This window comes from Acinonyx jubatus, chromosome D1 (assembly GCF_027475565.1).
Source record: "Acinonyx jubatus isolate Ajub_Pintada_27869175 chromosome D1, VMU_Ajub_asm_v1.0, whole genome shotgun sequence".
NCBI lineage: Eukaryota > Metazoa > Chordata > Mammalia > Carnivora > Felidae > Acinonyx > Acinonyx jubatus.
In genome coordinates, this window is record NC_069390.1 from 26,597,049 (window position 1) to 26,619,821 (window position 22,773).

Sequence of the window (22,773 nt, forward strand, 5' to 3'; positions counted from 1 at the left end):
AGTCAGACGCTTAACCGACTGAGCCATCCAGGGGCCCCACCCTTTCTTTTATCTGCCCTGAGTTCATGTCTTTCAGGTGGCAAAAGAGTCTTCTTCATGCCATTCTAAAGATTGTAAATCTGGTTATCATCAGTCTCTCATCCTCTTTCTGATTTTTTAAACCTTTTTAAAGTAAATTTTATACATGTATGATATTATACATATATACGTAAATTTCACATTATCTTATATTTTACATATTACACGTTAGACATAATTTTTTTATGTATAGCATACCATACACACACACACACACGTGTGTGTGTGTGTGTGTGTGTATATAATTATCATGTGCGTTTATGCCTTCAGTATGCCTTCGTCCAAATCTTTTTTAGTCAGTCTTTGAGATGTGTCCGACTTTGTCCTCCTCAACCGAGGACAGTGAGGCATGATATGACGCAAGATGGAAGAGTTGATGTAGACCTAACTCCTTTACTGACTACCCACATGGCCTTAGTAGAGTCACATAGCCTCCCAGAATCTCCTTTTTCTCAACTATAAAGTGGGGACAATAATCCTTGGTCATTCAGCCAGTCAGTTCCACTCACTGAGCACCCACAGCGGGGTAGGCCAGGCCGCGTGCACTCCTGGCTCAGGGTGAGCAAAGCAGAGCTGGCCAGCCATGTGGAGTTCAACGTTTGGGGTGGGATGGGGGGGCGGCAGTGGTTAGGCATGAATCCTTCTGAGAAGGACACCTGAGGGGGCTGTGCAAACGTGGGAAGGCTCCCTGAGATGGGGGAGTGAGCTGTGGTCTTGAGGATGAGCAAGAATTAGTTAGGAGACGGTAGATGGAGACCTTGTTCTGGCCCAGGAGCAATCCTGAGGGAGCCACAGGGGAGAGGGTGAGGAGGGGCCAGAGGAAGCAGGCCTTCCTCACCTCTGTCAGCCTCATCGCTGCACCCCTCTAGTGAGGACAGGACCATGGAAACACACGGCAACCAGAAAGCGCCCCATGATGCTGACTCTCTTTGCCCTCTGTGTAGTGAGAACAGCCATTTTCCTCTCAGCTCCGGGGGCTGTGGGAAGGCCTTCCCTGAAGAGAGCCCGCCATGCTTGGCTCTGGCTCTGGCTTTCCTCCAGGGGGAGCCGCACACAAAGCCTGCTCTGTGGGTGAGCTTCAAAGGAGAGAGCTGAGGGGAACAGAGCCTGCCAGCAACACCTCCTCGTGTCAGTGCCCACCCCCACCCAAGCATTTCTCCGAATCCTCCAGGCCCTTTAGCGTCCAGAAACAACATGGCCCTCTTCACGTGCCAAAGAAAATAACAAGGGGGTGGAAGTGGAAAGAGGAGGGAATGGAGACTTGGCGAAACCTTTCCACGGAAAGAAATAAACTGTATCCTCCAACTGTTGCACACCGATAGCCATCTCTGTTGGGGACTCAGCTAGGGACCAAGGGTGGAAGAATTTCAAGGCTCATAAACATCCCTCATCAGAATACCAGGAATGTCAAAGGCCCCCGAGGTTTACTCAAGCCAGAAATCAGTAGATGAAAGCACAGACCAGACAGGGGAATGGCTGCCCTATTTTCCCAGTAGACCCTATTGGCCCCAAGGTGCCCCTCACGGGCTAGTGGGCGGGCCGCAGCCAGCGACCAGCAAGCAAGAAGTGAGGCGGCCTCCTCGTTCTCCTCACGCACCAGGTAGAGGCAACAACATTGATCTCGACCATCTTGACAGACTACCGACCCTTTATCCACACGCATATAAAATTCTGATTACAAACTTAAATGAAAACAAATCTATTGTTTAAGTTGACCACCCCTCAATCCACTCCACGGTAGGGAAAGAGATTTCTGGAAGGGCTCTGAGTTTTAGGGGGAGCCTCAGTTTCCCCCTCTGTGAAGTCGCCTGATCATTCCTATTTGGGAGGATTTGAGGCCCTTGAGAAGCTGACGCACCAGGGGTGCTTGAGGAGCTCCTGACGGAGCAAGACTCCTGACAGGCAGCGAACATCTCTCTTGCCTTGGATTGGAAGCTCCGTAGATTCACTGGGGACAATGGCAGCCAATGCAGCATTTACCAGGGAGTCAGAATAGCCTCATTGACATTTGCTGTGGAGTCTAACTCTGAGTGACGCTTTCTGTCATCGACACAGCCCGAGCCAGTCACTGTGCCATCCTCTACGTTCTGCCTTTCTCCTCACTTTTTCCACACTCGTCTGCCACCCTTTCCTCCTGGCATTGGGACAGAGCTGTTGAGCACCCAGTCTCTGTTCCAAGCCAAGCATGGCCCCTTCCCAGCCTCCCAGACAAGATGGTGCCCACTTCTCTCTGGGTTTGTATGGGGCTCCTCTGACGGAGTGACGGGGCTCTGGCCTCAGGATAGAAAAGCATCATCAAAACCACAGAAGCAACAATACAATCAACTCCCCCACGTCTCTCTTCCCCAGAGGAGACCACTAAGGTGATCCAAGCTCTGTCGGACTGTGGGCAATGTCTCACCAGCTCGAACCCTCGGCCCTAGATGACCAGAAACAGCGCACAAACCAACAGCTAGTGTTGGCAACTGTTGTAAGAGCAGAGGGAATCAAATCAGCTTCAGATTGTGTCTGGCACACAGTCAGCATTTAATAACCATTGAATTGTTGATAGTTTTCTAGGCGCTACACAGCCTATATACGTTAACTCCAAATTGCATCACAGCCCTGTGAGTTGGGCATATTATACCTATTTTACAGATGAGGAAACTGAGGCTTGAATGTCTATGGACCCTGCCCAGTCGCAAGCAGCCAAACTAGGGTTGGAACCCGGGCTCGTCAGGCCCCAAAGAGTGTGCTCTTGATAACCTGTTGTCTGAAACCGAACCACTGAAGGGCCTTGTTCTCCCCTTCTCTGCTACTTCTCTTCTTTCTAAGCATCGAGACTAGGTCCAGGCACTCTCAAGCCATGACTGGGCTTCTCACCCGTCATTCTCTCTCCTGCCCCGACGTCCACCTGTAAGATCCAGTCTCTTCTGGTTTTTGCAGTGGAGTAGGTAACCTGGGCCCCAGAGCACCCCAAAGCCAGAGGCTCTTTTAACTCACAGCAGAGGGGTGGGGGTGTTAACACAACCGAAGCCTCCTTCGGGGGCCCTCTAGAGGCTTCCCTGGGGGCGGCTGTCCCTCACTTCCCTCTCTTCTGGCGTAGCCTGCGACTCCTACTGGACGTCCGTCCACCCCGAGTACTGGACCAAGCGCCACGTCTGGGAATGGCTCCAGTTCTGCTGTGACCAGTACAAGCTGGATGCCAACTGCATTTCCTTCTGCCACTTCAACATCAGCGGCCTGCAGCTGTGCAGCATGACTCAGGAGGAGTTCACCGAGGCGGCCGGCCTCTGTGGGGAGTACCTCTACTTCATCCTCCAGAACATCCGCTCGCAAGGTCAGTGTCCAGAGGGCCGGGCCTCCAGGGGAGGGGCCCGGGACTGGGACCGAAAGACCCCACGATGTGACTCACACGGCAAAATCTCATTCGTTGGAACTCTCTGTTCACTAACATCCCCGTCACCAAAACCTCTCAATGCCTGCAAGTTCTAGTTTGCTAGGATTAGAGATCGTAGGTCAGAGGGAGCAAGTTAAGGGGAAGCAAGTTGAGTGCTTTTTTTTATACGAGAAGAAAAACTAAAAAGACATTCAGGAACCAGATACAACAAAACAATGTATTATGTTCATTAAGATTTGCAACCATAAACCATGGAAGAAGAGGTTTCTGCTTGACTTTTCATTAAGCAGAAGGAGAAGAAAGTTAACTAGACCCTTTCCCTTCCCATTTCCAGAGGAGTCCAATTCATTGACATTTCGTGATCACTTTCCTAACGGTCAAGGAGAAACAGCCAGAAGGTGGCGTCAGTGGCATTCTTTAACATTTCAACAGGCCCCGCAAGAGCGGAATGTTGAACAGGTGTTTTAAAACTGGATAGGTTTCTTTTCGAGAACGTATAATTCTGTATCCCCACGTCACAGATAAAGGAACTATGGTCCCAAGCTATTAAGTGACTTCTCCGATGTCATACAGCAAACAGGGTTGATTCCTGGAAAATCAATAGAAAGCAAAGGCTTTGAGTTCAGAAAGACCTGTGTTCCAATCCTGACTCCAACACTTTGGAGCCATAGGTCCTCTGGCAAAGGGCTTGCCCTCTCTGGATTTCCACTGCCTCATCTGTACCCTGGGATAATAATACACCTTCACAGGTGACAGGTTTCAGTGAAACATTGCCTGGAGCAGCATAAAAAAGTGTAAATGCAATAAATGGCAGCTGGGTTGTTTTTTTTTTTTTTTTTTTTGGTCATTATGCATATAACCAAGGGGAAGAAATTTTTAAAAATAAAGGAAACATATTTCAGCTCAATTTTAAGAAAAGACATTTCTAAAGGTTAGCACCTTTTTTGGGGGGAAGATTGCTTCAGAATATACTCAAGGTAGGAAGCTCCCCACCACTGGAGATAATCAAGCAGTCTAATAGCCCCCTGATCGATGGGGGTGCTGGGGCAGGGATTCCTGTCTGGGCAGAAAACCACAGAAGACCTTCCAACTCTAAGAATTCTTTGCTTTCCCCTTGCTCTCCCCAATCATGAGTGCCTGAGGGCGGGCAAGCTATAGATGTTGGCCCTGGGGCACTGCTCAGCTTCTGTCCTGGGAGCCACGACCCATGGGAGCAGGGAAGGGACAAAGAGACCTGCTCTCCATTGTTGTCCAGTCCTGGCTTCTTTAGCCAGTGACAGTGCCCTGCCAGGAGCAGTGGTCTGGGCGTAGAGTGGGCCCTCCCTGAAAAGGGGAAAGTCTGAGTAAATCACAGCAGCTCAGAGTAGAGCTCCAGGCTCCAGCACCTTCTGAGGGAACCTCTTTGCATGAGAACCCCTGGGCCACAGAGAGGGAGGTGTCCCGTCCTGGAAGAGGATGCAGCTTGGCATTGCCGGCCTTAGCCAAACATCATGTCCATCAAGTTTGTCTCCAGGCCCCCAGCAGCTACTGTGCTGGGGTCTCTTCGCATGGGTACCTCCCTTCCCTGACATTTGTTACAACCCCAAATCCCTATTCCTAGTGCCAGTGCCTCAGGGTCTGTGCAAAACGAGCCCAAAACAATTGTTTTTCAAACAGACCATATTTGGCTCCTTCTTATTCTGAGGAATCCCTGGAGTCACAAAGCCAACTCTAACGGGAGAATTTCAGGCCAGCAATGTTCTTCAAGCAGGAATGTGTGCTGTGTATTGTGAACTGAAGTACACGCATTGTGACCAGACTTTACAGTGGCCCAATTTGCCTGGGACACATCGTTTTCACCTATTATCCCAGAATAGTTGTTACTAGCACTGTCTTTCATTCTCAAAAGTGCCTGCATTTGGATAATAAATTAATTATATGGTGATCTGGTTATTATCTAGTTTAGGCCTTCTATTACTGCATAGGTTAGGACTCTGGCAGAATAGGACACAGAAGGGCTGCCTGGGTGGTTCGGTCGGTTAAACGTCCAACTTCGGCTCAGGTCATGATCTCCTGGTTCGTGAGTTCAAGCCTCCCATTGGGCTCTGTGCTGACAGCTCTGAGCCTGGAGCCTGCTTTTGATTCTGTGTCTCCCTCTCTCTTTCTGTCCCTCCCCTGCTCACGCTCTGTCTCTCTCTCAAAAATAAACACTAAAAAAAAATTTTTTTTGAGAAAAAAAAGAATAGGACACAAAACAAGTAAGTTTTGACAGCGGGAGGAGCTACAGGGCAGCGTAGGACCCAGCGTGCTGTCCGGTTCGCAGGTATCTCAGTAAGATTTAAGGGCCTGGAAACCCGGGGACGCTGGTTGCTGGAAGATGAGGTCAGCAAGGAGTGCGGGGGCCACAGTGGAGGTGGAGTGGGGTCCCTCATCGGTTAATCCTCTATCCTGTGCCCTGGTGGCCCTGTGGGCAGAGCGGACCGAGGTGTCCCGGCCGAGCAGAACCCATCAGAAAATGGGGCTAGGAATAAACAGTCCCAAATGTGCCCTGTCCCGGCCTCCTGAGTCAGTGGAAGTTGGTGCTCACTGGCCACCAAGCTAGGACAGAGGTGTCCTTTTTCCTGTACTGCTACATGGTAACTTGATTGGAAACTCCGAATTCACCCCCAACTCACCCCATGCTTCAGAGGAACAAACCAAGGCCGCAACATGGCCCCCCAAATCCTTGTTAAAGCCTCTCAGCGGGCCTTGCACTTCTTTGGGCCTCCTGCGTCCATTTTCCCGTGACCAGCACGTAGCAGGCATTTAAATCCCCAGAGGATTAGAGGCTACATCATAGACCACAGACCCTGAGAGCGGAAGGGGGACTCAGTGGTAGTTTTGTCACCTGTGGCCAGTGAGGAACACGAGCCTGGAGACTGAGTGGCTGGCAAGGTCCCACTGGGGTCAGTGACAAGGTCCAGCTCAGAGTCCAGGCCCGCTTGGAAAATCCTAGAGGCTGCTGGAATGCATGGCCCTGGGGCCCTCTCCAGGAGGCCTTTAAAAACCAGGAGACTGTCATCTCCCAAGGATGGCTTCAGGGTGGCCCAATTAGCGCCAGGTGGTCTCCAAGATTCTTTCTGAAATAAAACTACCCCACAGAGAGGACAGCTGTCCCCCCTTCTCCCCGCGCCCCCTCTCCTGGCCAGGGAACCCAGGATCACGGTGCGGTTTGTGGACTTCGTTTTCTTTCCTAGGTTACTCCTTCTTTAATGACACAGAAGAGACCAAGGCTGCCATCAAAGACTGTAAGTAACCAAGTTCAAGCTGCCCAAGGCTGTGCTGAGGCTGCTGTTGGGCACGGGGGCTTGATGGGCCTTTTGTGACCACGTTGAAAAGCTGATGACCTAGAAACGGTCACAGACCAGGAGAAGACAGCAGGGAGAAATGTGGCAGGCAGAGCACGGGGCTTGGATTTATGGATTCCTTGCCCTCCCCAGCCTCAGTGTCCCTATCTGTAAAATGGAGTGGCCCTCGCCAGGTCGTGGTGAGTTAGAGAAATAGTGCACATGAAGTGGCTGGCAGATGAAGTGGCTGGCAGATGTTTGGTGGACGCTCCAAACACTGGTATCTGTGAGCAATAATCATCATAATTACTAGCCATGGGGGCCTTGTAGCTGCAAATGTCTCTCAAGATCTGAGCTCACTAAGCAGTTTTCAATTACAAGGGGATGGAGGACCTACAAGAGCCCTATTGATTCTGAAAATTAACCCTCACAGTTTCACTTTTGCAGACGGAGGTTTAGGAAAGGGAACTTTGGAGCTTTCTTTTTAATTTTTTAATGTTTTATTTATTTTTAAGACAGAGAGAGACACAGCATGAGTGGGGATGGGGCAGAGAGAGAGGGAGACACAGAATCCGAAGCAGGCTCCAGGCTCCGAGGTGTCAGCACAGCTGGAGGGGGGTTCGACGCGGGGCTCGAACTCACGAACTGCGAGATCATGACCTGAGCCGAAGTTGGACGCTTAACCGACTGAGCCCCCCAGGCGCCCCGGGAGCTTTCATTTTCTTAAAGACGATGATGGTTATTACTTTTAGTTGCCAAGTCCCACACAACGGCCCTGGCTTGGGAACTAAGAGGAGATGTGGGTGCTGGGTCCTGGGCAGGCCCCTTCCCTCCATAGACTTCGCTCCTTCATCTACAGAGACAGGACAGAGCATATGGGTACTGCTGAGGCCTCTGAGGGGCAGACACAGACAGATGGGTTCTTATGACTTATTGTTTCTGTTCTGAAAGTCCCAAGCAATCAACTGAGGATTCAGGTTATCTGGTTAATGAAGGGGTTTTTTTTAATTAATTTTTTAATGTTTATTTGTGAGGAGAGAGAGAGACAGAATTCAAGCAGTGGAGGGGCAGAGAGAGTGGGAGACACAAAATCTGAAGCAGGCTCCAGGCTCTGCGCTGTCAGCACAGAGCCTGATGCAGGACTTGAACCCACGAACTGCGAGATCATAACCTGAGCCGAAGTCGGGCACTTAACCGACTGAGCCACCCAGGCGCCCCATGAAGGGTTTTTTCATTCAGAGTTTTAGTGCAGGAATAGCTGCATCCATGAACCACATTCTGTAGGCTTACAGAGGCCCGAGGTGCCCCATGGACCCCAGTGGACCTCACAAGAGCAGGTCTGCCTTCCATGAGGCATCCCTGCATTCAGGCCTCAGAGCATAGCCTCATCCCTGTCTGGGAACAAAGCTCCCATGGAGCTTCCCAGCTCCACTAGAATCCTTCCCCAGCAGTCTGCAGGGCGCAAACCCAGCTGTCTCCACCCAGCCCAGGCCAGGAGAAGCCCCTGGAAGAAATGAGCCCACTGAGGCCCAGGGACAGGCACCTGCTGTATTCCTAAGCAGCAATGAGTCCGACCTGCCTGACCCTTTCTCAGGGGTCAGTGTCTCTACCTATAAATGGGTGTCTTTTTGCCAACCTGCCTTCCTCACAGCTAGGAAGAGATAGCATGTCATAAGTTCTTTAGAAGAAGTTGTTACATGAGTATACAACTAGCCCCAATTAGAGTCATTGCTATAATAATAACAATGGCAGTTAGCATTTACTGAGTGCTTACAAAGAGCTGGGCCCTGTGCTAGAATCTTTATAGACATTGTTTTAGGTAATCTTCTCAATAACTCTGTAAGACAAGACCTAGTACCACATAGGAACTAAAGCTTAGAGGTTAAAGTTTAGGAAGGTGAGCAGCCCAGGTGTGTCTAAATCTGAAGCCCTTAACCCCTAATCTCCTACCCATTCCTTTCTTTCCCTTTTTTTTTTTTTAAATTTTTAAGTTTTTTAAATTTAATCCCCCAGGCACCCCTTTTATTTCCCTTTTCATTCATTCATTCAACAAATATTTATTGAACACCTACTATGAGCCAGGCCCAGGCACTTACTATGTGCCATGGCTGCACTGATGAGGATAACTTTGGTCTTGCCTTCATAAAGCAAGAGAGGGAGAGAGACATTAAACAAATAATCCCCATAATAAATATGTGATGACTAAGTATGACGATATCGCAAAGGAAAAAGATAGGGTGCTGTGTGTGTGATGGAGGAAAGATTGCATTTAAATTAGGGACCAGGGAAGACTTCCTGGAAGAAGAAATATTTTAAATTAAACCTAAAGGATGAAAGTTAGCCAGGAAAAGAAGGAAGAAAAGGGTCCAGGGAATGAGTGGCAAGTGCAAAGGCCCTGGGGCAGGATCGATTTTGGAGCCCTTGAGGAAGAATCAAAAAAAGGCTAGAAACTCTCACACTAGGAGGCTCAACATGGTAACCACTAGCCACAGGTGGCTATTAAATTTAAATAAAATTAAATAAAGTTAAAATTCAGCTGCTGAGTCACACTGGCCACATTCCAAGTGCTCCATAGCCACAGGTAGCTAGTGGCTACCACATAGGACTGCTCAGCTTCCTGCCACCATGATAAGTTCTCTTGGACAGCACCTTGGTAGATCATTGGCCACATCAGCAGAGGGAGGAGTGGGAGCCGAGGCCAAGAGCAGGGCAGAGGCAGGTCATGTACAGCTCTTGAGTCTGGATGTCATTCTGAGCAGGCTGGAAAGCCACTAATGCAGGAAACAGTAAGATCCCATCTGCATTTTAAGAAGATCCCCCAGACTGCTGTGTCTAGGTCAGGAAGGAGGACAGCCAGGAGGCTACTGTCCAGGAGGAGAGTGATGGTGATGGTGGCCCAGACCAGGTGACGGGAGGGACAGAGAGAAGTTTCTGGAGGCAGAGGTGGTGATAAGACAAGGACTCTGAGCTGGCTTCTCTGGCACACGCACCCATGGAGACAAGCGCTCCCAGTGCATGCCCTGCCCAGCCTGCTGCAATCAGGGAGGCACAAGTTCTAGACTGAACTCAGGGTCATGTGGTCTGGTGAGCACAACCGAAAATGAGCACCACAGCTTTGCCGAGTTGCAGCCTCCACGGCTACAGCCAGGAAACCACAGCCTTCCCCCTGGGCCCCTGGCTCTCTCACAGATTTCCCCAAACAGAAACCCTAATGTACAGTTTAGTAGGAACAGATCATATAAGGAGCCTGTTCTAGAAAGTCCAGGACATATGATCATGATGCCCACGGCCCAGGTGATGTTTCACGATCTTAGACACCATCCACCCCGAAATGAGCTATGCCAGCCAGAGGCCAAGGCCTTGGCCAACCAAGACGACTGGCATCCCGGAGGCTTCAGGTAACGTTCCCATGAGTCTTCGGTGAAGATTAACATCACTCGTTGGCATCCGTGAAACACGTGCCCAGAGCGGTGCCAGCAAGAGTATGGCACATACTTTAGCCCATTTAATCTTCATTAAAACTCCAACAGGTGGCTTTGTTACTCCCATTCACACCTGAGGAAATCAGAAGAGCAATAACTTGCAAATAAGATGGGATTCCAATTCATTTTCTCAAAGTCTGTTCTTGTATACGCTATGCCATTCACCAAACACACACACACACACACACGCGCGCGCTCAAACATGCATATGTGCACAAGCGCCTAGACCCTTCTCTTCATTCTGTTGCCCCCTCAGCTGAGACCCAAGGCTCAAGAATCTTCTGGGTCTGGGCCCAGCTCTGCAGTGATCCAGAGAACGAGATGATTTTCAACTTAGTACCTGCTGAAGGGACCCAGGCCCAACAAGCTCTGAAACTGTTGGACTGGCCCAAGTGACACGCCCCAGCCCCTCCCACCCCCACTGCAGAAACGCCAGAAAACAAAGCCTGAAGGCCTGGGTTCTAGGCTCAGAGCCTCTCCTCCTGACACGGAGACTGGGCTCTATGGCACCGCTCACGTCGTGGGGATGTGATGAGCTGCTTTTGGAAGCTCTGCCTCTCCTGCCCCATAGTGGCTTCTGGACTTCAGTCAATGACTGAGAATATATCCTTTGGCCACGTTTTAGCAGTCTCCAGCCTCAAGGCAACCGAACCTTTCCAAATCCCAGAGACAGCAGAGAACCGAGGCCACGTCCCAGTCACCCCACACTGGCACAGCCTAGCTGCGGGGACACATTCGAGATAAAGATAGTTCTGAGACAGGGAGAAGTGTCCCCCAGAATACCACTGGCAAAGAAATACAGCGGGTTCGTGGGGGTGCTGTGGCCTCCGGCTGGCATCAGTGGAGGTTTTGACTTGGAAACCTGCCTCTGCCCGGCCATCTCATTGATGGCCACAGCGCCTCTGCCCCCATGGCCCCCCACTGCCACCCTGCCAAGCCAGGCCTCCAGTCTAGGGGACCCGTGAGTGGCTTCAAAGCCACCAGTGAGGACTGGGTGCAGATAAAACAGAGTTATGTCTGGCAAGACCCACAAGGAGAGGCTCCCACAGTCCACATAACCCCGTTTCACACTGACCTATCCTGTGTTCACCCCAGCCAGCCGAATACCCCTCATCTGCAACACATGGAAGAAATCATAAAAATTAAAAGGGCGACTTTTCCCCTCCCTCTTCCTGCCGTTTTGGCATTTCAGCGAAAGCTTATTGTCTCTTCACCGGTTAGTAATTCACCTTCGTCTATTTTCACCACTCCAGTTGCTTTCTCTCTTCTTAAAAGATTAAATTAACCCAACAACAGGTCTGCCCCGTGGGGGACGCTGTGCATGCAGCATGGCGTCTGAGGGGACAGAAGGGCAGCGGTCTTTCTTGTCGCAGTTGGCCAGCTGTCTGTCCTGCTCACCTGCTTTTACGTCTCTCCACCTGGCAGCTGTCCCCGTTCTCCGCTGACCTCGCCCGGGCATTCACTTGTGGTTTGCACATACCTGCCCGTGTGCGTGGGCCTGTTTTTCCACATCAGTGCAATTCCAGGCTGTAGTACCTGAAAGGGTGAAGAGGCCCAGGGACCCTGAAGGCTGAAGGCATGCATGCACCTCATTGTTTGCTCCAGTGGACATGCACTGGGGCTGCTGGAGCTTAGGGCTCTGAGGTCGGCCTGCTCCGGCGCTGGCCAGGCACGTGACCTGCCCCGTGCCCCGCCCCCCCTACCATCCGGGGCGCCGCTTTCCCTGCCCCCGCCCTGTTTCAATATTCCCAGCATTTATCACCGGCCAAAATGGTCCATATTGGCTCGTTGGTGAGATGTTGCTACCCACTCGGAGGTCTCAGAGGAGAGACTTGGACCTCTTTTGGGCCATGCCTCCAGCACCTCGTGGCGTGGGCGTGCGGTGGCTCACTACTCGCGAACAAACTAGCCCATGACCTGCAGTGTGCTCCCCGAGCCCCCTGCGCCGCCGTTTATTTCCGTGTCACGTGGGGATAGGAACAGAAGGTCACCACGAGGGTGGGTGAGGTGAGTACCCGGCCACAGCACACGCTCAACAAGCTTAGCTCATAGTCGGGAAACGTCTGTCAAACACCTACAATGAAAGACAGGCTAGAGTAATAGCTCCGAACGTCAGCTTTGGAACGGAACTGCCGTGGGTTCAAGTCCTGCCTCCACCGCTCGGGATGAAATCCTTCAGCTCTCTGGGCTTCCATTTCTTCCTCCATAAAGTGGACATAGCAACCGTACCACACAAGGTGGTTGCAGTAATTAAATCAGATAGTTTGCGTGAAGCACTTAACAAGCACTTGGCATTTAGCAAGCGTTCCACCGTAGAGCAGAAAAGAGACAAGATCAACCACTGCTGTGATACTAAGGCACGCACAGTCGCTAGGAGACAGAGAGGGGACCTGACCCAGGGGTAAGTTCAGAGAAGACTTCCTGAAGAGGTCTGGAGAGCGAGAGTGGGTTTGGTGGAAGTGGGGAGCAGGGAGCTATGCAAAGGCCCTGAGGCAGGAGAAAGCCGATTTGCATTGGGACTATCTAACTCAAGAGAAGGGAAGAAGTTGGGAAGCAGCAAGACAGAAGGCTAGCGAGCTGGGTGGAGGTCGGTTTGTGAAAGGCCTGACTAACGTGGCAGGCTTCATCCTGGAGACAAGAGGAGGCTGCTGCAGGATGGTAAGTCAGGGAGAGACATGACCCAGTAGCACTGAGACAGATTGACCTGGTCACCAGTGTGGTACATAGGACACCATTCCTTTCCTTGACAACATACTTACCCTTTCATCCAGTGATTATAGCGTAGTATACCTACTAGACTCACAGTACACATGCTTAGTACAGAATGGCATGTGGTATAGTGGTTGCTCAGTACTACCTACTGAGTATCTATCATACTCCAGGCCCTGGGCTGGGTGTCGGGGGGACAATACATCTGGAGACACAAATCCCTGACTTCTGATGGGAATAGAGCGTGAACTAAATAAAAGATGTTCTAAATAAAAGATCTAAATAAAAGATCAGGTTCGATGGTGATAAATATTAAGGCAAAAAAAAAAAAAAAAGCAAAATAAAATAAGGGATTGTGGATACAGGATGCTGAGTAGGGGTGAGTGTGTGTGAGTCCGCCGAGATGGAGACTTTGAGCAAAGATGGACAGGAGGGCCCGAACCACGGATATCCAAGGAAAGAGCACTCAGGGTAGAGGGAGGGCAAGTGCAAAGACCCTGGGGTAGAATGTGCACGTGAGTTTCAGAAAGAGCCAGGAAGCCAGTGTGGCTGGAGCAAAGTGACCAAGGGGAGCGGCAGGGGGTGGGTGGGTGAGATCTGGTACCACCTGTTTCATTTTTCCGTAAACCATATACTACTTTGAAACGATGCTGTGCGAGGGTCTCAAGCGGTTACTTACAGCGTGAGTTCTAATTGAGCTCTGTATTGAGTTCCTGCCTTGCTTTATGCTATTCATCAGCTCTGGTCTCTCTCTGCTCCTGCTAGTGTCCCTTCCAGTCTGTTCTGCACACCCGAGTCAGAGAAATTTTCTTAAAATGTGGATCTTGGGGCGCCTGGGTGGCTCAGTCAGTGAAGCGTCCGACGTCACCTCAGGTCACGATCTGTGAGTTCAAGCCCCGCGTCGGGCTCTGGGCTGATGGCTCAGAGCCTGGAGCCTGCTTCCGATTCTGTGTCTCCCTCTCTCTCTGCCCCTCCCCCGTTCATGCTCTGTCTCTCTCTGTCTCAAAAATACATAAACGTTAAAAAAATTTATAAAAAAAAAATTTTAAATGTGGGTCTTGTCAAACTCCAAAGTCTTCACTTTACTCTTTGAATAAAACCCCGAGTCCTTACTATGGCCTGTAAGGAAGGCCCTGTGGGCTCTGCCAGCAGCCGGCTTCCCCAGCATCCTTGTCTGCCCCTCCCCTGGACACAGATGCCTGCCTCACTGGTTCTCTCTGCATGCTTGTCTCTGCACATGCTGCTCCCTCCCTCTGGGACCCTCTCGCACCTCCTCACATCTGCGCAGATCCCTCCTGCACAGGAGGCCCTCCCTGGCCACCCCACCTAAAGTGGGTACTCCCCCCCCCCCATTTGTTCTCTATCTGATGTCTTGCTTCCTTCCCAACACCTTAAATAGGTGGATTGTTCGTTTGACTCGTGTGTTGCCTTGCCTGTGGGTCCTTAAGTTCCACCTGCACAGGGACCAGGTCTGTCTCATTCTCTCCTGTTCCCAGCACAGAGCCCAGAACCTGGCACCCAGCGGGTCAGCATGCAAACGCTTCCTGCAGGCAAACACCTCGCACCTACTACGTACCCCCAAAGTGCCTTGGCTGCCACAAAGGCAGCCAGTTAAGAGTTGCTCATTTTGGTGTGATTTAAGCTCTGAGTGACTTCTCCTGCTACAAATCATTCTATTTCAGATGCCGATTCCAACTGTTTGAAAACCAGTGGCACCAAAAGTCAAGACTGTCACAGTCATAGTCGAACGAGTAAGTGTAGAGACGCCATTTCTCATTTCTAATTTCCTATAACCACTCATGAGACAAGCACTCTAATACACTTTCAAATTGAAATGTTTGAATGGGACCAGTTGTTTCCCAAAGAAGGTACCAGAAAAGTTGACTTTGATGGCATCAAAATCACATTGCTTTTCACTTAGACATCGTGTTACAAGAATTAAAATGAGGAAGGAAAGAAATTTTCTAACCGTGGTGAATTTCTGAATAAGAGTCTATTTCTCCTGGTCTGCTGGGGAGTTTTCTCTCTGAAGTACTCATGGACAAGAGTAGAGAAAACACCAGGTGTTGGCAGTTCTTTTAGCCTTTCCCGGCCCTAAAATCTACCCAGTGCAGAACTAACTCTGTATTAAATCATAATCCTCCAACGTCTGTTCGGAGGTAGGTACTCTTATCCCATTTCACAGATAACTAGAGAGATCACGATTACAGAGCTAGAAGAGGTGAATTCAGGACCCAAACCCAGGTGGTTGGACTCTCCAGACAGTCTTAACCACAATGGAAAAGTGTGGTTAAGTGGTTAAGAAAACAAGAGACATATCAGCTTTTCATGAAAAACAAAATTGTAGGATTGGTCTGCCCAGAGAGGTAGGGTTATGGGATTTGAGTACAACCATAATGCCTGTCGGCCCATTTGACTGTCACGTAATTAATTCCTAAGAATTAGTGCATAGCTCCACGAAGCGAGGACAGTGTGTGAGCCGTGGTGTTTCTAGTCAGTATAAATTTGGCGTCCCCGTATGTGTGTTTTCTGATTGCTTTCATAGAAGACAGACATTTCATGGCTCAGTCAGGTTCCAAGTGGAGCACTGGGTCATAACGATGGAAAATAACCCCATAAAAGAAGCAGCTATTCTCATAAATTAATGAGAAGTTGTATACTTCTCTTAGAATTTTTTTAAAAAAAATTAAGTTTATTTATTTATTTTGAGAGAGAGAGAGGAAAAGAATGAGTGGGGCGGAGGGCCAGAGAGATAGAGAGGGAAAGAGAGGCTCCAAGCAGGCCCCGTGCTGTCAGCACAGAGTCCGACATGGGGCTCAATCCCACAACCCTGGGATCATGACCTGAGCTGAGATCAGGGGTCGGACACTCAACCAACGGAGCCACCTACGTGCCCCTTAAAAAATTTTTAAGTAACTTTTTTTTTTTCCTTCTCAAAAGGCCTCCAAAGTTCTCATCTATGGGAATTTGTGCGAGACCTGCTTCTATCTCCTGAAGAAAACTGTGGCATTCTGGAATGGGAAGATAGGGAACAAGGTATTTTTCGGGTGGTAAAATCAGAAGCCCTGGCAAAGATGTGGGGACAAAGGAAGAAAAATGACAGAATGACGTATGAAAAGTTGAGCAGAGCCCTGAGGTAAGTTGAGAGCATGAAATGCCATGAGCCTTCGGGCAGAGTTATACAAAATGGCCAGCCACAGAGGATTAAACTGTGTTTGCAGCTCCTTCCTTGATAATCGAAAGGTCATGAGACAACACTGTGGTTCTTAGTTACAGGTGGGATTATGGTTTGTAAATGGACACGCCGTCCTTCGCATTCTTGGCAGTGGCCCCGGGGATCATGCTGAGTGCAGGCCATCCCACACATACACACACAAAACGCGCTTTGAACTGAGAGTGGGGAGGCTCAGTCTTCAAGATGTCTGGGAAAGGTTTAAGTGTAAGCTGATAGCAGGGTGTGAAAATACCAGGGTAACCAAAGACCAGCCTGCTCACCTAAGAGGAATGAAGGACAGGGTTTGTATTCTGTTGTTTTCCGGGGGGTGCGAACCTCCCCACATTCGTCTTCTGCTTGCCCTTCTCAGGTACTACTACAAAACGGGAATTCTGGAACGAGTCGACCGGAGGCTAGTGTACAAATTTGGCAAAAATGCACACGGGTGGCAGGAAGACAAGCTATGATCTGCTCGGTTTTACGGATCTCTGTCTTCTAAAACAATCGGATCACCAGAGACCATTGCAAAGTCTTTTTGTTGTTGTCAACCTGCAAATGTGCTGATAAAATTTCTCCACCTGTCAGCTTACATCTGGATTCAGAGTTGTTGTCACCTGCGTGGGGACAGCGGCAGCAGCTCTTAAGAAATTCCTTTTTTTTTGCCTTACCCAAGGGGGAGGAGGGGGTGATCTTTCGCAGTACCTTGATGAAACATTACTTCCCGAATCAAGAGTTGCAGACACACAATAGCCCATGCTATTGGTGCTGCTCGGAGGAAAGGATCCAGTTCTGCCACTGGAGACTCGTCCGGTGCTCCCGTTCGAAAGGCTCAGAAGTTTTCACATTTTTAACCGTGGCAGCTCACAAAGGAAAAGCAGTTAGTATAGTGGGAGGGGGTGAGACGTGGGGGAGACAAACATACTGTAGATTTTAAGTCGTTCACGTCAAATGCCATAGAAAAGTTTCTTAATTAATAAAGGAGCTAATCCATCAAGCTGGGACGTGACTGGATTTAGCATGGGTTAATAGTAAGTTTCTGAACCAGAGCATCTCTCGGGCCGCTCAGCAAAACTCCCATGGCCATCTTTCTAGAGCAACACCCTTAAAATTAGGCACATTATTTACTCCTGCTGAGTTTATTCCCCTTCTTCCCCTCCTGGCGGGGGGCAGCCAAGTTAATCAACAGATACTTGTACCGATTTCCCAATCACCGCTGTTTCTGATTCCAGCTGTCAGTGCCACAAAATTGTAACTCGTCGATTCCGTCAGTGGCCAAGGCGTTAAACCTTTATAGACCCGGCAGTGCCCTGACCACTCTGTAATGGCCGATTAAATGTATAAGCCTCTTTTGTTTTGTCTTCCTGACATGTACTCAAGCTCTAAAACACATTTCCTTGACAAAAGTAGCGAGAGTGAATTTATACCAGTAAATGTTCACAGGTTTGAGTCTGCACTGACATCTTCTCATTACTCACGGGGCGAGGGGGGAGGGTGGGGGGGAACCGTTAGTGACCTACAATGAGGTGGCCTGCCCCTAGGACTGCTGCTCCACCCGAGCAGGGATTTCCATGTGACAAGCACTGAAACAGGATACAGGCTGAGGACCTCCGTGCGTAGAGTTTAACTTCAAAAGCAACGTGTTTTAAAAAAATGTGAATTACTGTAAAATAATCTATTTTTGGATTCACGTGTTTTCCAGGTGGATATAGTTTGTAAACAATGTGAATAAAATATTTAACATGTTAAAGTGTCTCTGTGTCGTTAAATTCCACAAGGCAGACTCGGCAAAGCATTAGCGACCTGGGAAACCTTTGACGACACTTCGTTTCTTAGCGTTTGGGACGTGTAAAGAGCCCCAGAAGATGCAAGAAATGTATGCAGTAACCCTACCCACCACCTCTACATCCTAAGGCAGAGGTTCCCCTAACAAAATGGAATACATAGGTGAGTGGGACCTACGGATATGTTTCTGTTTGGTATCCACGTGCGGGCATGCGCGCACACACACACACACACACACACACTTTTTTTTTTTGCTCGTTTTGAGGTTTGGTTTTGTCTCTCACTCTGAATTAGTTACCTTATCTAAAAATCAGGGGATTGACTGAAAAATCCAGATTCCCAGCTTCTTTTAAAAACTCAGATCCGGCCACACTAGTTTTCTCCATGCTTTGTGGCAATAATTTCCTGGGGCTAAGTAGAAACTGCCCCCTTTGGGCAGAGCATCTGGTCACCACTTCATACCTCCTTCCGGACATTCAGCTATGTTCTCGCCCTATCGTGGCGTTGTTTCTATGCACCCAGAATGCTTGTACGTTTTGAACTTGGGACCTCCGTCTTGGCCTCCGTCTGAAGAGGTAAGTGCCATGGCAGTGGATGGATCAAAGCCCACAGTCCCACTGAAAGAAGAGATTGTCCAGAAAATTGGAAATTTGCTGACGGGAGAGAACTGGGAACTTTCCAGCAGAGAGTTTGGCAGAAGCAGAACCAAGAAGTTGAGGTGGGGGGAGATGGCGGGGACTGAGGTGGGGGTCAGAGCAGGGTGGGGGAGTGGGGAGGGGGGAGGAGTAACACGCTACCGAAGAGATGCTGCCCAGCCCTGGAGGGGGGGCTTCGAGCAATTCACAGAACAAAAGAATTTATCCCTCTGCCACTCAAGAAGTTTTCCCTTTACAAAATCATTAAACCAGCATCCTCTTCGCATTAGTTTCCTAGAGCTGCCCATGACAAATGACCACATTTGGTGGCTTACAACAGGAGGGATGTATTGTCTCCCAGTTCTGGAGGCTGGAAGTCTGAAATCAAGGTGTTGGCTGAGCCATGCCCCCTCCCTAGACTCTAGGAAAGAATGCTTCCTTGCCTCATTCTGTTTCTGGTGGCTCCAGGCCTCCTTGGCTGAGGGCTCTAAGATTCCAACCTCTGCCTCCACCTGCGAGTGGCCTGCCCCTCCTTCTCCCCTTTCGTCTCTTAGAAGAATACTCATCTCTGGATTCAGGAACCATCTGGATAATCCAGGATGATTGTATCTTGAGACCCTTAACTTAATGACATCTGCAAAAACTCCTTTCAAATAAGGTCACCTTCACAGCTTCCGGAGTTGGGACACGGGCTATCCTTCTAGAGGACTTAATTCAACCCACTATACTCTTTAAAATGTGAACTTTACGGGGTGCCTGGGTGGCTCAGTCAGTTGAGCGTCTCACTTCGGCTCAGGTCATGATCTCACAGTTCGTGGGTTTGAGCCCCACATCAGGTTCTGTGCTGACTGCTTGCTCAGAGCCTGGAGCCTGCTTCAGATTCTGTCTCCTTCTCTCTCTGCCCCTCCCTTGCTCACGCTTGGTCTCACTCTATCTCTCAAAAAAAAAAAAAAAAATGTAAAAAAAAAAATTTTAATGTGAGCTTTACTTGAACGTAGAGCTCCGTGACACAAGTCACTAAAGAACGGAAAATGTGAAAAGCTGCTTAAAATACCACACTGCCAGCAAACGATACTAGAGCAAAAAAAACAAAACCAAAACCAAACAAACAAAAAACCCTAAAAATGACAAAGAGTCAAATGAGGGAAAAGTGGTTGCTTTATAAAAAAAAAAAAAAAAAAAAAATCACAGTAGAGCTTTGGATAGAAAACTTTCAGTATATTCGTGACTGTTGAAAATTGTCCAAAATCTAAAAGTATACAGAACTTTTTGAGTTCACCTCTCCTAACCTTTCACGTTGTTAAAAGCTCTGATGAGGACTTTAAAGCCTTCAATTTGTCTCAGCAGCTCACTGAAAGTGGAATTCGGCCATCTGCTTTGTGGTGCCGTGAACTAAGAGGCCAAGAAGGGGCCACAGAGCCTGCCCGCTTTTCTCTCAGAAACGTACGTGCTAAGGTCTTAAAGCTCATTTCCTTCGTAGATAATTGGAGCGATGCTCATGCTCAGGGAAATACAAGAAGAATGTGTTTTTGCATCAAAATTCTGACACTGGATTTCACAAGAACAAGGAGCTCCCTCCCAGAGCTTAAAAGCCCCGACCAAGTACTCCTCTCAGGAGAACAAATCATCGATTTTAAAATACCGGGAGTGGATCTTCAGGCAGCGGTGTGCCAGAGCTGAAGGGAAAATGCCCTTGAAGGTGAGGATGTGAGAACTGAAGAGGACGTGTCCGCACAAAAGCAGGCACACAAACGGTCCCAGCAGCATCATTCAGAGTAGCCGACAAGTGGAGGCGCCCACATGTCTGTCAACTGACGAACGGGTAAATAAAACACAGCACATCCGTACAGTGGCATATTATTTGGCAATAAAAGGAAATGAAGCACGGTACACACTGCAACATGTAAGAGCCTTGAAAACACGATGCTGAGGGAAAGAAGCCAGTCACAAAGACCGTGTGTCGTAGGCCTCCATTTAAATGAAACGTGTGGAACAGGCCCATCTCTACACAGCAGGTAGACTGGTGATGGCCAAGGGTTGGGGCAAGGTTCAGTTCGGGGCAGGGTGAGTGATTGCTAATGGTACAGGGTCTTGCCGGGGGGGGAGGGGGGGCACAAAAATGTCCTAAAATCAATTATGATGACTATACAACTCCGTATATATACTACAAGCCACTGAATTGTATGCTTTAATTGCCTGAATCTTACAGTATGTAAATTATGTCTCAAAAAAGCTATTATCTTTTTAAAAAAAAATTTATTTTTGAGACAGAGAGAGACAGAGCATGAACGGGGGAGGGTCAGAGAGAGGGAGACACAGAATCTGAAACAGGTTCCAGGCTCTGAGCTGTCAGCACAGAGCCGACACCGGGCTCGAACTCGCGGACCGTGAGATCATGACCTGAGCCGAAGTCGGCCACTTAACCGACTGAGCCACCCAGGCGCCCCTATTATCTTTTTTTAAAAAGTTCCAATGATCCACTGTGTCAAACACTGCTAAGAGACCACGTGGGAGAAGGAAGGAGGATGGACCATGGGATTTTGTTTTTCATTGTGGTAAAATACGTAAACACAAAATTTAATAAGTTAATCATGGTAAGTGCCCAAGTCAGTGGCATTAAATATATTCACAGCGTTGTGCAACCATCACCAGCATCCATCTCCAGAACTTTTTCCTATTCCCAAACTGAAACTGTATGACCATTAAACACGAACTTCCCCCTTCCCCAGCCCTGGGAACCACCATTCCACTCTAGGTCTAGAGGGTCTGACTCCTCTAGGGACCTCACATAAGTGGAATGATACCACATTTGTCCTGTCGCTGGGTTATTTCTCTTGCATCATGCCTTCAAAGGTCATCCATGTTGCAGCATGTGTTGGAATTTCCTTCCTTTTTAAGCCTAATATTGCATTGTCTGGATATACCAACTTATGTTTATTCACTCATCCATCAATGGAAACTTGGGTTCTACCCATCTTTTGGACATTGTGAATAACGCTGCTATGAGCACCGGGTGTACACACAGCTCTTCGAGTCATTGCTTTCACTTCTTTGGGGCATATACCCAGAAGTGGCATTGCTGAATGGGACCACTGGATTTTAGCAGCATGGAAGCCACTGGTGACCCTGGCAAGGGCAGCCTGATTGGAGTAGGTCCAAGGGAGGACAGAAGACAGAGGGGATAGCAAGGAAAGGCAATTCTTTTAAGATGTTTTTCCATAAAGGAACTGCCGACTGAAGGGGGCAATAACAGGAGAGCCCTCCGAGGGCAAGAGACGATTTGACTTAGAGCAGCAGGTTTTCATACTCACAGGGCTGATGGAAGAGAGCACAGGGAGAACCCAGAGTAGGAGGGAGGGCGTGCGGTCAGTGCACACGAGGGGTCTGGCCTTCAGTGGGAGCAGAGCTCACTTCTGTCAATAGAAAGGAAAGGGGAGCATGTGGATGTCGATGCTGGCAGTTTGGAAGATTCCGGTGGGGGAAAAAACTAAGGAAGTTATTCTATCCTTGGTGAAACAAGGAGCTGAGAGGCAGAGGGAAAGGAAGAACCAAGTGGGAGAGTTTAGTGAGGAGGGAAAGACAGATTTCCAGGCAGTGCTGAAGGCCCACCTGAGGTTTGGGGTCAAATTTTAAAAAGTCCAGCCAACAGGGCTGTGTTTTGCTCCAGTCATGGTCATTTCCAGTGCAGGAACTGAGTCACTGAGAGGTGTCCCTTACCAAAGCTGGGTTCTGGAATAATTATGATTTAGAACTACATAAAATTTAAACAGAGTAAGAAGGGAAGTGAGGACATGAACAGGGTGATGATCATTGAGAACTGATTGAATGTTCTAGTAGTGCTGAGGAACTTAATGGGGGGCGGAGTCTATGGTAAATTAATGTTCAGATACAGTCACACACACGCGCGCACACTCCACCTCCAGGGGTGGAGTACAATGCCTCACTCTTGGACTTTGGGCGTAGCCATGTGACTTGCTTTGGCCAATGAAATATCAGTGGGCATGGCACAAACAAAGGCTTCAAAACCCTTGTGCAATTGGGATTCTACTCTTGCAATCTCAATTTCCAGAGAAAGGAAAAAGAGGTTTCCTTTTCTTGCATTCTTACACTTCTGCCGTCACTAGGGGCTAGCCATCACCATGCATCCCAGAAGGCTGAGAGACATGTGACACAGAGTCACATCGCCAAG

At 49.0% G+C, this 22,773-nt stretch overlaps 1 protein-coding gene across 5 annotated transcripts in view; it reads left to right on the plus strand.

The window, feature by feature from the left end:
- Positions 1–17,680, plus strand: part of ELF5 (E74 like ETS transcription factor 5) — a 44,164-nt gene extending 26,484 nt beyond the window's left edge. For 4 of the 5 annotated variants that reach the window (XM_027072912.2, XM_015074395.3, XM_053203318.1 and 1 more), the window contains exons 3-7: positions 3,164–3,397; positions 6,673–6,723; positions 14,636–14,704; positions 15,894–16,089; positions 16,538–16,756. In XM_027072912.2, the coding sequence (XP_026928713.1) occupies positions 3,164–3,397; positions 6,673–6,723; positions 14,636–14,704; positions 15,894–16,089; positions 16,538–16,634 (647 nt within the window). In that variant the 3' untranslated portion in view covers positions 16,635–16,756. Of the gene's footprint in view, positions 1–3,163; positions 3,398–6,672; positions 6,724–14,635; positions 14,705–15,893; positions 16,090–16,537 lie in introns of all 5 variants that reach the window. The other variant, XM_053203319.1, reaches the window with a different exon arrangement.
- Positions 17,681–22,773: the final 5,093 nt, after the last annotated feature.